The 13,125-nt window shown below is 42.4% G+C and overlaps 1 protein-coding gene across 12 annotated transcripts in view; it reads left to right on the plus strand.

The window, feature by feature from the left end:
• Window positions 1–13,125, plus strand: part of CACNA1D (calcium voltage-gated channel subunit alpha1 D) — a 665,324-nt gene that overhangs the window by 517,775 nt on the left and 134,424 nt on the right. For 7 of the 12 annotated variants that reach the window (XM_068253660.1, XM_068253661.1, XM_068253653.1 and 4 more), the window contains 2 exons: window positions 8,985–9,113; window positions 12,755–12,820. In XM_068253660.1, the coding sequence (XP_068109761.1) occupies window positions 8,985–9,113; window positions 12,755–12,820 (195 nt within the window). Of the gene's footprint in view, window positions 1–6,979; window positions 7,013–8,408; window positions 8,445–8,984; window positions 9,114–12,754; window positions 12,821–13,125 lie in introns of all 12 variants that reach the window. The other 5 variants (XM_068253651.1, XM_068253650.1, XM_068253652.1 and 2 more) reach the window with 1 other exon arrangement.

Genomic DNA, 13,125 nt, shown 5'->3' on the forward strand with positions numbered 1-13,125 from the left:
TGGGGAGCAGGTCATGGTACACCTGGTGAAGGCTTTCAATGGTGTGGTGAAGGATGGAGCAAAGGAGGGGTTTTCCCCCCGTATGTTGGAGTCCTATATATCAGTTCTGCACAAGGAGGGTAAGGACCCTAGTCAATGTCAAAGCTATAGGCCAATTGCATTACTGAACGTGGATATCAAGCTTTTTGCCAAAGTTTTGGCAAATAGATTATCCCCATTATTAAAGAAAATTATCCATATAGACCAGGTTGGGTTTATTAGGGGTAGGGAAGCTCGGGATAACACTATAAGGACCATTAATCTGGCTAGGTGGGTAGCAGTTAGATCAGAAGCAGCTTTGTTTTTATCCACAGACGCTGAAAAAGCGTTTGATAGGGTGGATTGGTCTTTTATTGAGGAAGTATTAAAAGTCATAGGTATAAAGGAAAAAATGGGGATTATGATGATGGCATTGTACTCTACACCAAATGGAAGAGTAAGAGTTAATGGGGTTCTTTCAGAACCCTTTATGATAAGAAACGGAACTAGGCAAGGTTGCCCCCTGTCCCCATTGATCTTTGCTTTATCGGTGGAGCCCTTCTTGTGCAGGGTGAGGCAGGACTCCAACATACGGGGTATAAAGGTGAAGGGATCGGAACACACAAGGTGGCGGCATACGCAGATGATTTTCTATTCTACCTGGAGAGGCCACTCATCTCTCTCCCAAACCTGATGAAGGAATTCCAGATTTTTAATAGGATGTCAAATTTGAAGATTAATTTTGATAAAAGTGAAGCAATAAGTTGGGGTATGAATAAAGAGCAAAAGGAGTTGCTTAAAGAGAATTTCTCCTTTAGATGGCCAGGGGGAGTGATGAGGTACCTGGGGGTAAGAATAATGTTTAGTATGAAGGAGATGGTGATACATAATTATGCCCCGATCCTGGAACAGGTGAAACAGGACTTGGGAGCTTGGGACCGGCCAAGTTTCTCATGGTTTGGACGAATTGCCATAATAAAAATGAATATCCTTCCCCGGCTACTGTACTTATTCCAGGCCCTGCCCATACCGGTTCCATCTGCATTTTTTAGGGATCTTACAAGCTCCATAAATAAATTTGTGGGAAAGGGCCAGAAGACGAGAATAAGGGGTAGATTGCAGACAGCAGAAAGAGAAAAGGGAGGGTTAGCGGTCCCAAATATGAAATATTATTATGAAGCAGCTAATTTAACTAAAATAATAGATTGGCATAGGCATAGAGAGGAGAAGAGATGGGTGGCCCTGGAGGAGGATATAATAGGATACCCCCTAAGGAATTTACCCTGGTCAGCACAAAAAAGTAGGAAGATTATATCCAGCAAAGGAGCAGAAATGATAGAATCGACGATAAAGATTTTTGATAAAAATAGGGAGAAAGCAGAAATGTCCCCGTGGCCAACACCTCTTATCCCAATCCTAGGAAACATAAATTTCCCTATGGGGAGGAACCCAGTAAGGTATTCAGGTTGGAGGAGAAGGGGGAAAGAATTAAGGGCTCTTGATTTTGTGAGGGATGGGAGGTGGGTACCCATACCAGAAATAAGCATGGAGGAGGGGGGAGGGGAAATAGATGAATGGAGCCATGTACAAATTAAATTCTTTTTACTGAGCTATGGTACTAAGGAGATGTTGAGTAGGAATCTTACTCCATTTGAGAAGCTGTGCATGGGAAGGGGGCAGCATAGAGGGACACTTTCGAAAATATATACATTACTAAATGAAACAGAGGACCCTACAGTAGAGATTCGGAGTAAGTGGGAAAGGGATTTGGGGAAACCATTTTCAGAAGACCAGTGGAGGGATATAGTAAAATGGGCAAGTAGATCATCTATATCCACCAGGGGACAGGAAGCGGGGTACAAGATCTTTGTTAGATGGTACTACACCCCGGACAGGCTCAGTAGGATGTACCCAGGGGCCTCGGCGCTCTGTTGGAGATGTGGGAGTGAGAGAGGGGACTTATTACATGTATTCTGGGGGTGTAAAGAAATACAGAAATTTTGGGTAGAAATAAGGAAACAAATTAGATTAATCACGGGGACGGAACCCCCAGATGAAGCTGCCTTTTTCCTGCTACACAGTAATGATTGGTCCACTAAGAAGTATGAGAGATCACTGATGAGATTCCTGGTGAATGCAGCCAGGATTCTCATACCTAAATACTGGAAGGCAACTCAAGGGCCCACAATATGGGAATGGTTTGTGGAAGTAGATGGGGTTTGGAGAATTGAAGATTTAACCAGTTATATACATGGAAATAGGGGAAGACATGAGGAAAGATGGAAACAGTGGCAGGAATACAAATTGACACCAGAATATGAGAGGGTAAGAAAGGGATCAGGACAAGAGGGGCCAGCTGACTTAACGATATAATGAATCTAACACAAGAGGAAGGTATAGAAAACCAGATTGACCCGAGAAAGAATGAGAGAGAGAGAGAGAGAAAGTGAAGAATGAATGTATATAGAAGTGATTGTGATAGGATTTATTGGATGGAAAGTAAGGATGGTATAAATATGAAGAGAAAAGGGGAATTGATTAAAATATGATGGAGAAGAAACTGAAATGGTTATTTCTCTTTCCCTAAAAAGACAAATGTATATGTTTTTAAAATCCATTTAGTGGATATTGTGTAAAAGTGCTGTTGTTTTTTGTCTTTTGTAATATGATATATTTAAAAAGGAAAATAAAGATAATAAAAAAAATAAAATAAAGTGGTGATAAACTTTGCTGTATTATTTTGGCCCTTTTTGCAACAGAGTACCTTTAAGATGGTTTTACATTGTATGACATGATGCGGTGAGAGCAGTTTATAAATGGGAGAAAGTGTCAGCTGTCCACCTTGTTGTCTATCACCAATTTATTAATAAGAGATCAATGGAAAACTTTGGTTTGAAAAGTACTTGTGTTATTTTATACATACCGTAGTGATCATAAGTTTACATACCCTGGCAGAATTTGTGAAATAGTGGCTTTTTTATGATTCATCATGCCCAAAATGTTCTTTCACTCATGGTTAGTATTTGGCCAATCTATTTTTTTTCACATTAGTGACAAGTGTAAGCAATCAAATGGCCTTGTTCAAAATTTTACATACCCTTAAAGGGGTTCTGTGGCCTATTTCTGATTGCAATTTAAATTAATTGATATGTTCCTTTAATAAGTACAAATCTTTTTTTTTTCTTGTGTTGAAAAAGCTGTGCTGTCTCTCTCTAGTCTTGTTAGAGGAATATTGTGATGCAGGAAGAGACAGACTAACAGCAGCTATTCCTCCCTGCCTTTCCCTCCCCCTTAGAGAGATTTTCTCTTTATACTGTTACCTTTTTTTCTTTTGGTATTTTTATCAATAAATTTCCTTTGAAACTAAAATGAAATAAGTATGGCAGCCTCCACATCCTTCTCAGTTCAGGTGTACTTTAACCACTTGCCGACCGCCCACTACCAAAAAGCGGTGGCAAAGTGGCACCCCCAGCACCGCGTAACGCCAATTGGCGGCGGCACCTGGGGGTCTAATTAGCCGGTGATCTGCCGGCATTAGGCTCCGCCCACCCGCAACGTCAACTCGCCGGCCTTTTAGCAGTGCCGGCAGGTTGTAAACAGCCCAATCTCCCCTGCAAAAGTGTATAATACACTTTGTAATATATACAAAGTGTATTATACAGGCTGTCTCCTCCCCTGGTGGTCCCAGTGATCGAGGGACCACCAGTGGAGGAGGCAGCTGTGTATGTAGACACACACACACACACACACACACACACACACACACACACACACACACACACACACACACACACTGATCCTGTCCCCTGCCCCCCTGATTGCCCACAGCATCCCTCAGACCCCCCCCCCCCCTGATCACCCCCTCAGACCACTGTTTGCACCCAATCACCCCCCTAATCACCCATCAATCACACCCTGTCACTATCTGTCAACGCTATATTTTAGATTAGGTCCTAAACTGCCCCCTGGGGGCTCCTGATCACCCCCCCACACACCCTCAGATCCTCCCCAGACCCCCCCCATGTACTGTATACATCTATTCTCCCCTGTAATCACCCACTGATCACCTTTCAATCACCCATCAATTACCCCCTGTCACCACCTGTCATTACCACCCATCAGATCAAACCCTAACCTGCCCCTTGCGGGCACCTGATCACCTGCCCACACCCTCAGATTGCCCGTAGACCCGCCCTTAGATCACCTCCCCAGTGCATTGTTTACATCTGTTCTCGCCTCTAATCACCCACTGATCACCCATCAATCACCCATCCATCACCCCCTGTCACAACCTGTCACTGCTACCCACCAGATCAGACCCTAATCTGCCCTTTTCGGGCACCCAATTACCCGCCCACACCCTCAGATCGCCCTCAGACCCCCCCCTGATCACCTTGCCAGTGCATTGCTTGCATCTATTCTCCCCTCCCATCACAACCTGATCACCTATCAATCACCCCGTCACCCCCTGTCACTGCTACCCATCATACCCATCAGATCAGACCCTCATCTGCCCCTTGCGGACACCCAATCACCCGCCCACACCCTCAGATCGCCCTCAGACCCCCCACTGATCACCTCGCCAGTGCATTGCTTGCATCTATTCTCCCCTCTAATCACACCCTGATCACCTATCAATCACCCCGTCACCACCTGTCACTGCTACCCATCAGATCAGACCCTAATCTGCCCCTTGTGGGCTCCCAAACACTCGCCCACACCCTCAGATCGCCCTCAGACCCCCTCTGATCACCTCCCCAGTGCATTATTTACATCTGTTCTCCCCTCTAATCACCCACTGATCACCCATCAATCACCCCCTGTCACCACCTGTCACTGCTACCCATCAGACCCTCATCTGCCCCTTGCGGGCACCCAATTACCCGCCCACACCCTCAGATCGCCCTCAGACCCCCCCTGATCACCTCACCAGTGCATTGCTTGTATCTATTCTCCCCGTACTTCTGATCACCCGGCCAAACCCTCACCCGCCCCACCGCAGTAACAGAATTTTTTTTTCCTGATCACTGCTGGTCTCTACGACTTAATTGTGGCTGCGACCAACCGTTATGCCTTACAATACACAACCGCCAATCCAAGAAGCTACCGTGCCCAGCCTTTTCGGTGGAAACCACTCCAAGTTTCCAAATGTAACATTTTTGGAGGCCTTCTCCTTAACATGGGTCTAGTAAAAAATAATGTATTGCGGTCTTATTGGTCTACACACCCAATACATCACATGCCCAGGTTCTCGGCTGCCATGTCCTGGTCATGATTTGAGAACATCCTGCGCTTCCTGCACTTCAGTGCCAATACAACCTGTCATCTAAGAGGCCACCCTGCTTATGACCGGTTCCACAAAATTCAGCCCCTCATAGATCCTGTCATCAAAATTTGCAGATGCTTATACCCCTGAACAGTCATTTTCATGCATTTGGTTTCCAGACTACTCCTCACGGTTTTGGGCCCCTAAAATGCCAGGGCAGTATAGTAACCCCACAAGTGACCTCATTTTAGAAAGAAGATACCCCAAGGTATTCCGTTAGGTGTATGATGAGTCCATAGAAGATTTTATTTTTTGTCACAAGTTAGTGGAAAATGACACTTTGTGAAAAAAAAACAATAAAGATTAATTTCCACTAACTTGTGACAAAAAAATAAAATCTTCTATGAACTCACCATACTCCTAACAGAATACCTTAGGGTGTCGTCTTTCTAAAATGGGGTCACTTGTGGGGTTCCTATACTGCCCTGGCATTTTAGGGGCCCTAAACCGTAAGGAGAAGTCTGGAAATCAAATGTCTCAAAATGACCGGTGAAATCCTAAAGGTGCTCATAGGACTTTGGTCCCCTTAGCGCACCTAGGCAGCAAAAAAGTGTAAGACATGTGGTATCGACGTACTCAGGAGAAGTAGTATAATGTGTTTTGGGGTGTATTTTTACACATACTCATGCTGGGTGGGATTAATATCTCTGTAAATAAACAATTGTGTGTAAAAAATTCAAAAAAATTGTCATTTACAGAGATATTTCTCCCACCCAGCATGGGTATGTGTAAAAATACACCCCAAAACACATTATACTACTTCTCCTGAGTACGGCGATACCACATGTGTCACACTTTTTTGCAGCCTAGGTGTGCTAAGGGGCCTAACGTCCTATGAGTACCTTTAGGATTTTACAGGTCATTTTGAGGCATTTGGCTTCTAGACTACTCCTCACGGTTTAGGGCCCCTAAAATGCCAGGGCAGTATAGGAATCCCACAAGTGACCCCATTTTAAAAAGAAGACACCCCAAGGTATTCCGTTAGGTGAATGATGAGTTCATAGAAGAGTTTATTTTTTGTCACTGAACAGTCCTAACCCATATGCTGGACCTAAAATACCAAATAATGCTTTATAAACTGAAGGAAAGAGAAAAAGGTTATTCAGGATCAGTGCTGCATGAAAATGTGGTTTATAATTTACAGTAGTGGCTGGATAGTGTAATGGTTAAGGGCTCTGCCTCTGACACAGGAGACCTGGGTTCAAATCTCAGCTCTGCCTGTTCAGTAAGCCAGCACCTATTTCAGTAAGGAGTTTCTTGGGTAAGTCTCCTTAACACTGCTACTGCCTACTGAGTGCGCTCTAGTGGCTGCCTCGCAAGCGCTTTGAGTCCGACAGGAGAAAGGCGCTATACAAATACTGCCATTATTACTGCCATTATAATATGGAACCTCCGAAAAGATTCTGTTTTAAGAATAAGTCTAGGGTTGATGTTGTAAAAGGTGGCTGCATATGAAATAAAATAAAAAGAAATAACAAGATTTCTACAGGTACTCAACTCTGTAATATGTAGTTATACATCCTTAGCTGTTGCTGGTTTCCAGGCAGGAAACATAGCATCCCATAACTACTTGACACCATAAGTACCTATATGGAAACTTTACTTCATCTTATAATCCTTTTAATTTTTTCAAAGCCACCAGAAATTGACCCAACTGGGCCACCAACGGTAAGATTAGGAAGAAACAACCATGTGTTATAATATTTATATCTAAGATTTTTTTTCATCTTTATTATCTACAGGTCTTCCTCCTGTTGTATAATATCTCTATTTGCTTTCAACCATATGCATTATGCTGACTATTCTCTGAGTTCCCTTTGAATGTGACCTTGCATCATTATACATCAGCATTGCAGCATTTTTTAAATGGTTTGACGTTTGCAGAATCCAGTAACTTAAACTGTTGCATGCAGCATGAGTTGGTCAAATGTGGCATGTACAGTTATCTGTTTTTATAGGAACTACAGCAAGGCATTGCAACATGATCAGTGCTTCCATTGGGATTGGTGAAGAGACCCCTGTTGTATATCTGTTAATTTTCATTCAGAGCTTTTTAAACTAACCTCATAGAACTAAGCATGGCATTTCAGAAACCATATCATTTGAAATTAAATGGCAGTTTAAAGAGACTGTTTATGATAAGATCACCATATTCAAATCGATTTTAATTTAGCAAAACATTCCCTGGTGTACATTGCAAAATTACCCTTAAATATTAACATAAACTATTACCCTTAAATATTAACATAAGCCTAAAACGTCTGGAATTAGTTATTGCAAATTCAATATCTGCATCTGCCCAAGTGGGCTTGGATGCTTTCCTTGCATTGAAAGAAATCCATGGCTATAATTACTAGTTAATTCCTGGCAGTGTTGATCCAGGGATTATATCTGATTGCCATCTGGAGTTGGGAAGGATTTTCCTTTTAGAGATACTTGGCCCAAACCTTGGAGGGGTTTTTCGCCTTCCTCTGCATCAGCTGAGATATGTAAGGGTGCAGACTAGTGTTCTATAATATTTTCTGATTGAACTCAATAAACGTATGTCCTATTTTAACCTAACTAATTATGTAACTTAACCTTAACCCTTAACCTAAGTCTTAAAATCAACGGTTAAGCACCTTACCCTAACAATTTCACTCAAAACTTTAGAGTACCACTTAACCCGATCCTAACTACTAGTTAAAGAGCTGTCTGAAGCAATGGAAAAATTAGCTAAACTGTCACCAACTTTGTGATGGGCAAAATATGGGCTAGGTTTGTCCATGTCAGGATAACATAAAGGTTTTACAGAAAGGGGAGTTCTGACTTAATGTTGCAAAACCAATAGGGCTCATGAACGTAGACATCGATGGCCATATAAGTAAAATTATTATTATTTTTTTTTTAAACTGCAACCCTTTGATTTTTTTTGCCGTCCAGCTAGCTAAAAACACCCATTACTACTGATGGTCCAAACCCAGTAGAATGTTCTGTTCATAAGCCTTTGCTGTCTCAAAATGCAGTTTTCTTTATCCAGTTCCTCCCATTTTTTTTAATATGTAATGTTCTCGATTTCTTAAAGCCAGTGCCAACTGAACAAGGCCCCACCGGGGACCCGGTAAGATGAGTGGTGCCCGGAATGGTTTGATCTCTACTTGCTTTTATTCTGTATCATTTCCTGCCAGCTTCCCTGTTTTCTCATTAGTCTTGGAAAAGGTTTTGCATTGGGTTTTAATGACCATCATTTCAGCTGAGTGAGAACTAAGGCTGAGAAATGCATGTGTGTATTCCTGTCCTGCAGCTGGAATCCAAGTCTGTCTGAGCATGTGCAGCTTCAGTGCCAATCAACTGGTTCCACTAGCAGTCTCTTTGCGCACAAAATAATAAACTCCTGCGCATTTACCAAAAGAAGGGACTCAAACAAAACAGGCTAGACAATCTCATTGTTCCTGCTGCTGAACTGAATTCTAATGAGTCTGGCCTAAAAAGATGACATTTGTAGCTCAATGCAGTCACTGAGGTTGTCTATCCCTGATGTACAACATAACATGGTCTGTTCCTTGCTCGACACAATAACTGTGTGCATTGCTTGTTCTCTTGTTCTGTTCCAGTCTGCCTACTTTTACTCTTGTCTCTTGATTTACATGGTCTCTTTTAGAGCTCAGAAGACAGCGCTCGTATCTCAATCACGTTCTTCCGACTGTTCCGGGTCATGCGGCTTGTGAAACTTTTAAGCAGAGGTGAAGGCATTCGAACTTTGTTATGGACATTTATAAAGTCTTTCCAGGTATGGCATGTGTCATGAGTAAATGCAGTTACTGGACAAGCTGTGGTGTTTTTGTTAGCAGATATTATTTGGCTCTTAAAGGGACCCTGAGCAGTGGCTAAAAAAAAATTGTACATACCTGGGACTTCCTCCAGCCCCCCGGTAATGCAGCAACTTCGGCTGTCATGAGTGCACGCTCGGGGGCTGAAGTCGCCGCATTACCACAGCCACCAGCGGGAGAAAGGAAGGACCAGGAGGATGCTAGCTGGACCTTGCGGGCTATGGGGGGCTGGAGCAAGCCCCAGGTAAGTCCAGGTTTCTTTTTTTAGCCACTGCTCAGGGTCCCTTTGAAATGTACTCTAAAGTCATTTTTTTGTCACTTTCACAGTTTTATGTGCTTGTACCCCATTGCTTCCATTATTATGGTACATATACATATTTGTAGAATAGACATTAGAAGTAGACTTATATTTTCTCTTGGTCAATTTGGCCAGTTGGTTTATCTTAAATTGTGGGCATTACATTTTCAGAAAGCAGAAGTTAACAAGTCATCTCTCAACATTATAAAAGTGAAATATACAATGGTGTGAAAAACTATTTGCCCCCTTCCTGATTTCTTATTCTTTTCCATGTTTGTCACACTTAAATGTTTCTGCTCATCAAAAACCGTTAACTATTAGTTAAAGATAAAATAATTGAACACAAAATGCAGTTTTAAATGACGGTTTTTATTATTTAGTGAGAAAAAAAAACCTCCAAATCTACATGGCCCTGTGTGAAAAAGTGATTGTCCCCCCCCCCCCCCCCTCTTGTTAAAAAATAACTGTGGTTTATCACACCTGAATTCAATTTCTGTAGTCACCCCCAGGCCTGATTACTGCCGCACCTGTTCAAGAAATCACTTAAATAGGAGCTATCTGACACAGAGAAGTAGACATAAAGCACCTCAAAAGCTAGACATCATGCCAAGATCCAAAGAAATTCAGGAACAAATGAGAACAAAAGTAATTGAGATCTATCAGTCTGGTAAAGGTTATAAAGCCATTTCTAAAGCTTTGGGACTCCAGCAAACCACAGTGAGAGCCATTATCCACAAATGGCAAAAACATGGAACAGTGATGAACCTTCCCAGGAGTGGCCGGCCAGCCGGCCGACCAAAATTACACCAAGAGCGCAGAGAAAACTCATCCGAGAGGCCACAAAAGACCCCAGGACAACATCTAAAGAACTGCAGGCCTCACTTGCCTCAATTAAGGTCAAAACTTCACCATAAGAGAGAGACTGGGCAAAAACGGCCTGCATGGCAGATATCCAAGGCGCAAACCACTTTTAAGCAAAAAGAACATTAAGGCTCGTCTCAATTTTGCTAAAAAACATCTCAATGATTGCCAAGACTTTTGGGAAAATACCTTGTGAACCGACGAGACAAAAGTTGAACTTTTTGGAAGGTGCGTGTCCCGTTACATCTGGCGTAGAAGTAACACAGCATTTCAGCAAAAGAACATCATACCAACAGTAAAATATGGTGGTGGTAATGTGATGGTCTGGGGTTGTTTTACTGCTTCAGGACCTGGAAGGCTTGCTGTGATAGATGGAACCATGAATTCTACTGTCTACCAAAAAATCCTGAAGGAGAATGTCTGGCCATCTGTTCGTCAACTCACGCTGAAGTGATCTTGGGTGCTGCAGCAGGACAATGACCCAAAACACACCAGCAAATCCACCTCTGAATGGCTGAAGAAAAACAAAATGAAGACTTTATGTAGAAGCTTTCCAGAGGCACCAATAGAATAAAAGTCACTTAAACGAGCTTAAAACCGATGGGGCAGTGGTGGGCCTATCCCATCCATGCAGACAACGCAAACAAAGGAAGGACTGTGGCATCAACAGTCAAACAACAATTTTATTTATACTCCACAGTAAAAATAGGCAACGCGTTTCACAGGCTCAATCCCGCTTCATCAGGCCAATCAAAAAGGAGCATACAGCTTAACAGCATCAAAACCACACTGAGCGCCTCTTAAAATGAAGACTTTAGAGTGGCCTAGTCAAAGTCCTGACCTGAAACCTATTGAGATGTTGTGGCATGACCTTAAAAAGGCGGTTCATGCTAGAAAACCCTCAAATAAAGCTGAATTACAACAATTATGCAAAGATGAGTGAGCCAAAATTCCTCCAGAGCCCTGTAAAAGACTCGTTGCAAGTTATCGCAAACGCTTGATTGCAGTTATTGCTGCTAAGGGTGGCCCAACCAGTTATTAGGTTCAGGGGGCAATTTCTTTTTCACACAGGGCCATGTAGGTTTTGAGTTTTTTTCCTCACTAAATAATAAAAAACATCATTAAAAACTGCATTTTGTGTTCAATTATGTTATTTTTGACTAATAGTTAACGGTTTTTGATGAGCAGAAACATTTAAGTGCGACAAACATGCAAAAGAATAAGAAATCAGGAAGGGGGCAAATAGTTTTTCACACCACTGTAGATACTTTTTTAATGCGCTGCAATAACTACTGCAGATAACAAGCTGATAGTGTGAGCTAAAACATGCTGATCATGTGAGGTCACAACACAACCCAATAAGTGATATAGCTATGCCAATTTACACTAATCTGCTTGCTTATCTGAAACCCTTGTACACACGCAAGATCTAGCATGTGTACGGCAACCTCCAATCCCCCCGACGCATTAGCAAACGGCCCAGACTGCCGAATCATCTCGTCTGAACGCTGGCAGCGCCCATTGTTTTTACTCCTTACTCCTCCTGCTCTGTGTCCCTCCATCTTGCACTGTGCATTTTTCTCCTCCCACCTCCACAGCAACAGAATGTGTCACTAGCTTATAGGCAAGCATTGCATCTGTACAGATCTTGGCCTCAAACTGTCACCCGTAGGATCAAGTTCAGATCGCTGAGGACAACAGTAATTGTGCATATGTATGCACCATAAGATTGGCCTTGTTCTGTTTTTTATTTAGTCAGCCATTAAAGCACAAGCATACTTTTGCACATAGATGCAGTTATATGTTTACCCACCCAGAGTCTATCAAATGTTATTTACTAAAAGGCATTTGTAATACGGCGTGGAAGCAGTGCTGCACACAAATATTACAACTGTCTACTGTGCTTGTGGTAAAGAAGGGAAAGAGGAGGCGGGGCAGAAGCGCACGTGGCTTGGATTCTTTTTAGGATGGCCAGACACAGTGATCTGGCATAGTGAACCTTAGTACAGTTTAAGCTAGCTTTTGTGAACAGTAATAATGTCATGTCCTGTCTACCCAAATAAGCCTGTAAATAGACAAGATGTGGGACTTATGCTAGTCAGTAGATGGGTCAATTGCAGTCTGTGGTTGTGAATTTGAAAGCTTTGCACTGTATGTTAGAAGTCCCGCCTTCTGTCTTCCACCTTGCTGTGGATAGATAACAGATGAACACACTATTACTGTATTGTTTACAGCTACCAATAAGGCACTAGGCCACACATTCCAGTTTTTTTTTTGAGGGGGGGGGGGGGGGGGAGAAAACAGGTAATGTTATCCTTTAACATTGAGTTATGTGAAATACCAAGTCTGACAAGTCTCTACACTTTGTTTCAAGTTACATAAGCATAAATAAATAAGTTAATGTTGTGATGTTTGCTCTGTTTTACTGTGATCTTTCCACAGGCTTTGCCTTATGTTGCCCTCCTTATTGCAATGCTGTTTTTTATCTACGCTGTAATTGGGATGCAGGTAAGATTCTCAGTATTGTTCTTAGTACTTTTCTATTTTTAACTTTTTGACGTATAGTTGAACATTTAGTGTAATGTAATTTGATAATGTCTCTTAGAACTATAGCCATGCTCCACCACCAGGACTGCCTCTGCTGTTCCCCCAATGCAATATGGCCTAGGAGAGTATATTAGGAAGGACTGATGTAAAAAGAGCACCAATGGAAAATGGTTGCATGAAAATTGAGATAGACATGAAAGGAGGGAGTGCAGGCTTTCTGTGCCTCTCCACATGGGGAGCACTGGGGGCACTACTGATGATGTGAC

This window comes from Hyperolius riggenbachi, chromosome 9 (genome assembly GCF_040937935.1).
Source record: "Hyperolius riggenbachi isolate aHypRig1 chromosome 9, aHypRig1.pri, whole genome shotgun sequence".
NCBI lineage: Eukaryota > Metazoa > Chordata > Amphibia > Anura > Hyperoliidae > Hyperolius > Hyperolius riggenbachi.